This window comes from Gossypium raimondii, chromosome 12 (genome assembly GCF_025698545.1).
Source record: "Gossypium raimondii isolate GPD5lz chromosome 12, ASM2569854v1, whole genome shotgun sequence".
NCBI classification, from domain to species: domain Eukaryota; kingdom Viridiplantae; phylum Streptophyta; class Magnoliopsida; order Malvales; family Malvaceae; genus Gossypium; species Gossypium raimondii.
Window position 1 is genome coordinate 56,785,666 of NC_068576.1, and position 10,593 is coordinate 56,796,258.

The 10,593-nt window shown below is 31.5% G+C and overlaps 2 protein-coding genes across 3 annotated transcripts; one reads left to right on the forward strand and one right to left on the reverse strand.

The window, feature by feature from the left end:
* Nucleotides 1-405: 405 nt before the first annotated feature.
* LOC105765629 (peptidyl-tRNA hydrolase, chloroplastic) lies at nucleotides 406-3,772 on the forward strand. Of its 2 annotated transcripts, none has more exons than XM_052624671.1 (8): nucleotides 406-809; nucleotides 900-984; nucleotides 2,574-2,641; nucleotides 2,758-2,808; nucleotides 2,885-2,958; nucleotides 3,041-3,099; nucleotides 3,182-3,258; nucleotides 3,327-3,772. In XM_052624671.1, the coding sequence occupies exons 1-8, from the start codon at nucleotides 531-533 to the stop codon at nucleotides 3,366-3,368; spliced, it is 735 nt and encodes a 244-aa protein (XP_052480631.1). In that variant the 5' UTR covers nucleotides 406-530; the 3' UTR covers nucleotides 3,369-3,772. The 2 variants fall into 2 exon arrangements, with proteins under 2 accessions (XP_052480631.1, XP_012440280.1); XM_012584826.2 differs by having other exon boundaries at nucleotides 408-809; nucleotides 3,349-3,772.
* Nucleotides 3,773-6,848: 3,076 nt separating this feature from the next.
* Nucleotides 6,849-8,828, reverse strand: LOC105765630 (protein ASPARTIC PROTEASE IN GUARD CELL 1). Its single transcript, XM_012584828.2, has one exon. It carries the CDS (start codon nucleotides 8,667-8,669, stop codon nucleotides 7,191-7,193), a length of 1,479 nt encoding a protein of 492 aa, XP_012440282.1. The 5' UTR covers nucleotides 8,670-8,828; the 3' UTR covers nucleotides 6,849-7,190.
* Nucleotides 8,829-10,593: the final 1,765 nt, after the last annotated feature.

A 10,593-nucleotide genomic window follows, 5' to 3' on the forward strand; every position in this document is an offset into this window, starting at 1 on the left:
ATATATAGAGGGACTAGAATAAGAATACTGCCTATTATTTATTATCCGTTATATTTTTAAAACAACTCATAAGGTTAAAGCTTAAATGTAAAATTCCCCTCAAATTATACCATATTTCTCATTTAAGTACTAAAATTTTTCTAGGTCACAAAGTGCTTAAACTACTAAATTTGTTTCATTTTATCCCAAAGCATAAGACTAACTAATAAGAATGTGACACATTCCATGTTTTTCCTAAACTTTATACATTTTTTTAAATAAAATGAGTTGAATTTAAAATTTTAGGTACCATTTTTAACCAAAAAAATAATTTACGTACCTAAATGAAAATTCCATAATAATTTGAGGGTCAAATATGCAGTTAGACCTAAAAGAAAAGCAAAATGATGGCCTTTCGGATCTTTTGACTCTTGAGTCGCAAGGCAAAGGGGGGAACTTTGAGGAGCTTCTTCATTGCTTCGTTCTCCTTTCCCCCTTCCTTCTTCACAACATTCTTCAAAAATTCAAACCCTAATCTATAAAAAAAAATCATGAAATTAAGTTCATCAATCTTCACTTTTCGCTTCCTAAACTTCAATTCCTTATTCATTAAATCTCATCCTTCCTTCAAAATTTCTGCCGCAACCAAAAGAACCATGACTCAATTCCCTAATTTTTCCACGAAAATTTCAAATTCTTCTCCCGCCAATACGGCGGAGGATTCCCAGGTGTCGCCGCCCGAGCCCAGGCCGCAGTCTCCGCCTCGCAAGCCGTGGCTCATCGTCGGTCTCGGTAATCCCGGCAAGAAATTCAATGGCACCCGCCACAACGTATTAATACGTCTTCGTTTTGATTTTTTTTAACGAATTTAATGTTCTTTTAATGATTTTTTTTTTCTTGTTTCATTTTTTTGCCAACAGGTTGGTTTTATGATGGTAGACGCTATAGCTGAGGCTGAAGGGATTTCTATTAACACTGTTAACTTTAAAGCTCAGATTGGAAAAGGTACTTTTCAAAAAAAAGTTCAATCTTTTAATTACTTTCACTACTGTTAAATTCAAGAACTTCAATATGCTTTGATGTATTGCATGCCTGTTGAAAATATAATAGCCATGGAACTTTGCTGGAATGGGTTATTGTTTCTTCATAAATTTATCATTTAGACATGATAGGGTCCCAAATTTCTAATTCTAGACTAGTATATTGCTTTGATATTGAGTTGATTCTACTTCTTCTAATTTTGAATACCTGTATGTAGTGTATTTGAAGGGTATATTTCGTAATGGGTACTTAATTATCTATCCATACTAATATAATGCCTTTGACTTAGTTGGTCTCACTAGTTAAACAGATACCAACTCAGTTGTAAAAAGTCTAAAAGACCTCTTTTTTAACAAACAACAAATTTTATTACAATGGTATTTATGTCTCTTAGTAGTTTATATAAAACCTTTTAAAGAAACTACTTAAAAACACCATACCATGGTTTAAACCTTAAACCTTAAGTAAAGAAGCACCAACCACCTCTTCCAGGGGGTGTTGTATTTCTAATTTTAAAGATTAAATTAGAATAAATGCTTATACCACTGCTGTAGTTGGATGGTTTACTAGCCACGGTTTTCTTCGTTTGACTAATTTCTAGCTCCCCTTTGTTTTGTAATTGAAACTTCTAACTGATTGTTTTATGGTTTTGGTGATGAGATTGAGTGCTGTAAAACACTAATAATTATATATATTCTTTGAAGTTCATAATCTACCACCAGCCTCCCACATGTCATTAACGAACCTAAGGGAGACATTACCTGCCTGAGGCCTCTTGAGAGTGTTTGTAACTTGTATGCCATTTGAGCTAATATTCATACCTTAAAAAGTTTTAACTGCAATTATTTGCAACTTTATTCTTGATTTTGAATGCTTTAGATGAAGATACTGTTTTACATTGTAACCTTGAAGAGTGCATTTAGATTACTCAATGGGAAAAGATTCTCTCTTCTACTACAAAAATAATGGAAGTTTCAACTACTTTGTTTAAGGGGAGTAATTTACTCTCAATTAAAATTATGGCCGGAATTTTAATGTTTTTTAAGATATATAAAATTTAATTAAAAAAAATATCAACCTTAGATTTAGTTGAAAGTGGATTAGTGACCCTTGGATAATGGAAACTAATTAGATTGAACAGTAAAACAAACAAGAGTGTATTAGATAATGGAAACTGATTAGATTAGAATCCCACCTGAGTTTATCTTTGATTTGGATGATGGCAGACAATAGAAGCTGCAATTCTTAGTGACTTCACAATTTTCATATGTTTTTGAGAAACATATTTAATACGTGGCATAAACTATCCAAAAACCTTCTATACTTCATCTTCTTCCATATTAGTTTAAGCATCAAGATTGGTATTTCCTTATGCATAAAGATAATAAGACATAAGTTCTAGCCTGATAGATGGAAAATAAAAAGTAAAAGTTTATTCATTTCAGTGAAAATTGTAGGTAAATTACAAATGAATTCACGTTCTAAAATGTTCTTAGGCAACTCAGAATGTCCCATTTTGCAATATTTAATTTGAGATAGTTACTTTTTCCCAGGATTTATAGGAAATGTTCCTGTCATGCTTGCCAAACCGCAAACGTTTATGAACTCAAGTGGTGAGTCTGTAAGTGAGCTATCTCAAAGGGCCTATATATTGTTTTTGAGAGACTAAGATTCTCACCTGATTGAAATTACTGTAGTTCTAATATCCATTGGATGGTTTCACTTTACATATTGAAGGTTGGGGCCATTGTATCATATTACAAGATTCCATTGAAGCAAGTTCTTGTGGTAATTTTCTTCCTTTATTATGACTTAATGATAATCTTTTCCCTCCCCCCTCCGCACTTACAGTTCCCTTCTACAGATTTTTGATGACTTAGATTTGCCTTTTGCCAAATTGAGACTACTTCCGAAAGGCGGACATGGTGGACATAATGGGTACTTTCTTGTCAGCATTTGTTATATCATGCCTTGAATCCTACATGCTTATATCAACACTTATTTTCAAGTTTTCTACCAGAATGAGAAGCATCATCGATAGTTTTGAAGGTAGCCGCAATTTTCCTCGTCTAAGAATTGGTAGGTTGCTAAGAACACTAAAAATATTATCCAAATGCAACTAATTTTCCTACCGGTTATTGAAGTTTCTTAACTTTTCTAGGCATTGGACGACCTCAAGGGAGGATGGATACTATTAATTTTGTTCTTCGTGCTTTCAACAAGCAAGAACGTGAAGAGGTATGTAAATGATTGTAAAGCACAACCAAAGAAGAAAAAGTAAAGAAATTGATGAATAAACTTCACAGGTCACATCTTTTTATCTTTCAGCTGGAGTTTACGTTTCATAATGGAATCGAGGCTGTCCGGATTCTCTTACTCGAGGGTTTCGATAAAAGTGCAACATATGTCAACAGCACCAAAGCAATGGAACAGCTTGGGTAAAATTATTGCTCCAGGCAAGCAGAAAAGTTAGGTAATTTGCTAGCGGAGAATATGATATCATTGAATTTTCCTTTTAATTACTCATTAGTGATTTTAGATGTTATTTTTTTGTTAACTGATATATAACTGCTTCAATGCATTAGAAATTTAGAAGAATTATTATTTTTAATCAAAAAATGAAACTTGCACTGATGGTGTAGAGAGATGGATAGAGGTATTTCTTTGATTTCATTCATGGAAAGATGTTATATCTCTGGTTTTGTTGTATTCATTGTTTAAATGGGGATTTATTTGTGTGCATTGATGAATATATGGATTAGAGACTTTAACCTGCCTGACCTGAATTAAAAAATCCAATCTTTTTGAAAATAAAAATATAAAGATTAAAATTCAAAATTTCGAAGAATACAGGGCAGAAAAGGACTGTCTCACCTAACGCCTAACATGTCCAATTTAATTATTATTACATGACAACCCATATAGTAGTTAGCATTTTTGTGGTGCACTATAACTTGCGGATTAGTCTCTCAAAACCAGAACCTATACAAAAATTGAGCACAAAAATTAACCAATAAAAAATAAATGCTACTGACTAAAGAATCTTGAACTACTAATTTATGACATAATAATCCATTACTGGATTAGATTGGGGTATCTTTGTAAGGGAATATAGTTTTTATCTGTGGATAATATCACAAAATTAATATTCAATGTGAAAGACAGAAACATGATCTGCACAAATTGTGTTCACACCACATTATAACAACAGGTTAAATTCAATAGTTAAATTTAATCCAAAATTACATCCATTTTGAATTATATATATGATATTAAAATGAAATTTCAGTTTAATTCAATGCTCATAAATTATTGATACACATACAATGGTATTATTTTATGTTTATATTGAATACGCAGATAATTATACTTTATTCAATATAAAAATAATTTAATGTATTTATTTTTTAAATGCGTATAATTAAATTAAAATTAAAGTTTTATGTATACATTTGAACCACAATTAAGGTTTCATATGTATAATTGTACCAAATTAAAATTTATTTATTGAATTGCATATTGAACCAAAATTTATGTATAATTTTGAGTGGTGAGAAAATGTAGGGTAAAAGTACTATGGAGGCCCTGATTAGGAGTTAAATTGTATTTTGTCTTTTCTTCTAAAAAAGAGAGAGCAAATCAGTCCATGTATGTTTAATTAATGAGTAAATTGATTTTTTGTAAAATTCTATCCATTTGTGACATATCATTTTTATCTTATGTTGACTTAGAAGGATAAGTTTTTATCAATAGGATAGATGAATTTTTAATAAAATGATTAATATACTTTTTTTTATCTAAAGTATATAGACTAATTTATTTTTTATTATAATTTAACTCAAAAAATAAAAACTTCTATAATATCAAGAAAGATATGGTTGGGAGATTTAAAGGGAGCAGCCACAGTTTTAATTGCTACGTATCGTCCAATGAGAGTGATGAAAGCGACTGCCGACATTGACGGAACTGCTCCCTTATAACCCTTATGTACATTAATTTTAAAATTTTCGTATTAAGTTATAGTTAAAGAGATATTGTTAATTGATGTATTATAATCCTTAAGCCTGCATTTGACTCTCCCACTACAGTTGACATCACGAGGAGGGTCCCACGCGCTTCATGTGATCTGTTTCCCTCTTTTAATTTTTCATCACTCCCAATATAATGTCCGCGGACCCCACTCGCCATTACGCCCAAACCAAACCTTCTAAACACGGTGATAACCAGTAACCAAAGATGTTCATTGGTCACGGGTCGCACGTCAGTTTTATGGTTATGATTATTATTATATTATTATTTTAAGTTTGGATTGGAAATATCAAATAAATGGTGAAATAATATTAAAAACTTATAAATTACGTTTAACTATTATAATAAAATAGAAATTATATAGGTTTTTTAAAGAGAACGAAATTGGTCGAATTAAAGAAATATGCTGTATTTTAAAGATATTTAAGGATTTTGTCATTTTTATATTTATTGTGATATGTTATTTTGAATAGAGAAATGAAAACGCATTTTATAAGGTTATTCTCCTAATGGTTATAAATCCAACGGTTGTAATACCTCAAAAATCATATTTTTCTTATATAAATCCTCCAAACTTCATTCTTTTCAATTTAAACTCAATTCTCTCAATAATTTCATTTTAAATATTTCTCTGAATATGTTATTTTATTCCTTATAATTTGTAAAATGATAAATCAACTCATTCGTTTGGATGACAAGCACATCTCTAACGCTCAATAACAAATGGTTGAAGATCTAATTTCTAACCACAAGAAAAAAGAGAAGAAAAATAATTTAAAACAAAGTGAAAATGTACATTATACAATGCGTTTTCATTTCTCTCTTCAAAAACAATATACTACGATAAATGTAAAAACAACAACATTAATCCCTAAATTAAAAAAATTCAACATATAACGAAATTACTATAATAACAAACTAAACAAATACAATACAATATAAAAATATATAAACACAACATATGTGTATATACGTATTAAATTTTATGTACATAAAAATTATATATTCCAAAAATAGCATAAACACAATACAATATAAAATGTAATAAATTTTACATAAGACGAATCAACTGAACCAAATACCAGTCCAGAGCTGTTCGAGCTATGAATAAGTTGTCTGATAATATTAGCATTAACTGTTATTTCTAATGCTATTCACGTCATGTCGATGTTTATATTTATTTGCTAAAATAATTTAATTAAAATATTAAATATAAAAAAGGTTTGTTTTGGTAATTATCTTGAGCTTCTCAAAATCATAAAACATTTCTGTAATACGCTGGTATTCATGCTATTTTTCGCTGTTTAGAGCATGCAAATTTACCTAGAAAATTTATATATATATATAAAATTGATGAAGGAGTTTTCTTTTAATTACACGTTTTATGATTATTTTCAAAAATAAAATAATGTTTTTGCAAAATGCCCATATTTGTATTATTTTCCGCTAATTAAAGTATACCATTTATACATAAAATTTATGCTATAATTTTGTTTTATATAGATGTTAACATGTTCATATATACATGACTTGTTGATATAGTTTTGTATTTTTAATTTGTCAAATTATATCAAAAATATGTTTAATTAATTAACAATTTAATTTTTTATTATTCTTAAATCCTTATCTTAAATATTTTTTAATAATATTTCGAATAATAGAAAAATATTAAAATTTGATCAATCAATCAGATTCGGGAAAAGATTCCAACTTAGCTATTTGCTGTCGAATCCCTCCACGTAAAATCAAAAACCACAATGCAGAAATCTAATACGTCCACGTGTCACGCATGCACGCGATTGTAATAATTACAACATCCAACTTGACTCTTTTCATTGCCCTTCAAATTTCAACAAATTTACTACATAATGACACTGAACTTACCTTACAGTACAAGTAAATCAATCCTAAGGCGGGTTATATTCATTAACCGCCCACGTCCACACTGCTTCTCCATTCTTTGGAATTTATTTCCCCAATGTAAAAAAGTACGACTAAATGGTAAAAATTCAACCTAAATATAAAATTACTATACATATTACAAACAAACAAACTTCGGTATATTCTTCACCTTCTTTTACCAGAGAAGAATGGATAGGTAAATTAGTAAATTATCACCAATAAGCTATTTATTTACTGTCTTAACATTTATGAGGAGAGAACCCGACCTTATTATTAGCCAAATCGAAGCTCACACGTGTCCCTTGCTGTTGTACGTTCCCAATTATAGACAAAGACGACGTCGTGGGGGCAAACGCCAAGCAATACGTTCCCGATGAGTCCACCGGTATCAAATAATTTTTCGCCGGCAAGTCCAGTGACATTCCGCCGCTGAAATGAAACGCCACTGTCGGGACCCTAACACTGGTTCTTGAAGACAAGTCGTAGCACGTGTCGAACAACGCAACCCCACCGGTGGTCGGCAAGTCCGGCGATAATTTCACGAACGCGTCGCGGAGTGCGTTGTAAGCCTCCGCTTGCAACCGTGTTATGGCCGTCCCGCAGTCGACGATCACTCCTCCGTTTCCCGATTGTTCCAACTCGAAAAAGCCCGGCGGGAGTTGAACAGGTTGGCCGCCTACGCTAAGCCCGGTCAGACCGACGTAATAAAAGGTATCCACCTTTCGGCTCCTTATTAACGGAGCAACCACTGAGTCAGCCGGTAACCCGGAGTTGAAATCCAACGTCGACGAACCCGCTGAGTCACGATCCACTAAACAATAAGAAAACGACGTCGCTTTAATCTGAGATGTTAAAGACAAGGGACCACCACCGAGTCCAACCAAACCGGCAGCTGCAACAAATAAGCCTTCGTTGGTATGGCCACAACCCATAGCAACGCCTTTGATATCACCGGAGTTCCCAAACGACACCGTTTCAGTCACGAAATCCCCTACTGTGTAAGATCCATCACCGTAGGACACCTGGTAAAGACATTTCCCGCCACGACAAGCCGATTGTCGTAGAAGAGAACATTGCCTTGACTCGCAAGTAACCGGACTGTAAGTCGACGACGCCGACGGGTCAAAAATCGGGTCGGATTGTTGGTAACAATCCGTACATGGTTCACATTGGATCCAATTAACATCACTCCCGGTATCAAGAACCATGTAGAATTGTTTAGCCGGGTTACCGACTCCGACCCGGGTAAAATACTCCCCACTCCCTTGGCTCGTACCGGAAATAACAGGGGTGGAAAGCGCCTCTGGTTCTAACTCGGTAACAACAGGCTTCAGCTCAGTTTTGCGCACCCCATTGACAGCGAGTAGTACCTCGGTGGTGAGCGTGTTAACTCGAGCTGAATCACGGTCGAGTCGGGATCGGACCAGGTTTTTATAATCAACATGATGGGTTTTTCGCAAAGAGCCCCGTGAATGAAGTGGAATCGAAAAACCAGAACCCGATGAAGAAGAAGAGTTGAAGAAAAGGGGTTGGCTTTTGGAAAAGCCATTAGAAATTTGAGGATCAAAGGAAAGAATATGCTGAGCTTGTTTCAAAGAAGCTAAGACATCGAGGATTTTTGTTGTTGGTGAAGGGGAATTACGAGCTAAAGTGGAAGCAAACAAGAAGGAAAACAAGAAGAAAAGTGAAAGCTTTGAAGAAGATGATGAAGTAGCCATTGTTGTTTATTTGGGTGACTGAATTTGAAAGAGTTTAGTGGGGGTTTTATTTTGGTTTAGAAAAAGGGGAGAAGGAGAAGAACGTCACCGTCAGGCTTTGTTGGCAGACATTAAAGGCTTCAGCTAGAAGCAGATGAGAGACGGTGAGTGGCAGAGCTTTGAAACATACTATCTATGGTTGTCAATCTTTTCTTATCTTCTTTTATTTTTATTTGTCCATAACAATAATATAATAATATGAAGGATTAATTGCACCATAGTCCTCTTACTATGGTTCATATTTTAATTAATTTTTAAATATCAATATCATATTAATCAAATCTTCGCAATGGGCAAATATGAGGGGACACTTAGTGACTTTTGCCCCCCTCAAGTGGTAAAATGGCTTTCTATATCTCTTAAAAAGTTATAAAATTACAATTAAGCATAATAATAAAATTGATATTAGACTCCAAAAATTTATAATTCAAATTTCAATTCCCTAGACCCTAGGTCAATTTAGCCATTAGTTTCACCATTAAAACTAGCTCAATTTTAGCCTAGAAAATATTAAAAACTCATGGATTAAATTATAAGCTCGTGAATACATACTACATAGATATCGTACAACGTAGATTTGACATGTTGAAAAATAAAACAATTCTTCTAAATTTAATCCATATGATTTAAATATGCTTGTGTCGTATTAAAGTTGTTATTTAAAATTCAATAAAAACATTTTGAAATTATGAGATGAATTTAAAATCAGAGGAATAATTTGAATACTTCTGATGAAATTAACCCTAAAAATTAATCTCCATTTCAATCCAACCCGTGATAAAAACATTGTGTGAAAGTTTTGGATTAACGATGACGACAGGCACTAATATTATATATAGTAAAATATTTTTATATCTAATTTTGATAAATAAAATATTTTTATCTAAGTTAAAAAATCGATCTCATCCCAATTATTTAGAAAAGATACGAGTGCCGTTCTTTTTCTCTTTAAATTCCAAAATTTTGTTTAAATACCTTTTTATATATATAAAGACTTCAATATATGACAAGTTAGAATATATTTCTAGTCGACTTTAGTTTCAGTTTATTAAACAAAGGATAAAGCGATTTTAAAGAAGTGAAGGAAATCAACTTAAGTTTGACGCAATGTTGTATGATTCGTCAATCATAATTGATGTCCTAACTAAATATTCATCTATAGGAGCACATATACTATAGATTATGACACATGTACGTGCCTAAAAAATTAAATTTAAAAAAATAAAAGCACTCCATAATAATATTTTACTTTTTAAATGAAAATAAAATGTGATTTTTATTAAAATTAAAAGGTTGTGATGGTTCAAATTTAATATTCATATGATGTGTATGTATTTTGTTAAAATTATAATAATATAAAAATATAAATACCATTGTAATAACATTTGTTGCTTTGGGAAGCAACAGCAAATTTTGGGATTAAGTTTTAAAACATCTAATTAAATTTTTTAAAAAATTAAGAGTATTTAATTGAGACTTTCAAAAAATTCAAAAGAAAATGAAAATTTCTAAAAATTTTAAAAAGCCTTACAATTCGCCCTTCATAATTAAACTGAGATTGTTAATATATATAGATTTTATATATTATGAAACTAATAGCAGCATTCACAATTAAATGAGTTTTAATTGGTTTTAACTCCTAATTAAAACAGATTAAGTGTTTTCACGTACACATTAAACTATCCTTATTGCTTATACTATCTAATCGACCCAGAGGTTATGCCACTAAATGGTAAAATTTCAATTTAGACCTTTAATAATTTATAAAATTTTAAACTAATAAATGATAAAATTATATTTTAACTCCCAAAAATAATAAAATTTTGATTTAACCCTTTAAATTTATAAAGATATAATTTATTGAAATAATAAAATTATATTTTTA

What these genes read in the sequence shown, in the direction of transcription:
- LOC105765629 (XM_012584826.2), top strand. Translation starts at nt 531, where the DNA reads ATGAAATTAAGTTCATCAATCTTCACTTTTCGCTTCCTAAACTTCAAT. An exon ending in TCAATGGCACCCGCCACAAC is followed by an intron (nt 810 to 899) that starts GTATTAATACGT and finishes TTTTGCCAACAG; the next exon opens with GTTGGTTTTATGATGGTAGA. An exon ending in TTTTCCTCGTCTAAGAATTG is followed by an intron (nt 3,100 to 3,181) that starts GTAGGTTGCTAA and finishes TAACTTTTCTAG; the next exon opens with GCATTGGACGACCTCAAGGG.
- LOC105765630 (XM_012584828.2), bottom strand. Translation starts at nt 8,669, where the DNA reads ATGGCTACTTCATCATCTTCTTCAAAGCTTTCACTTTTCTTCTTGTTT.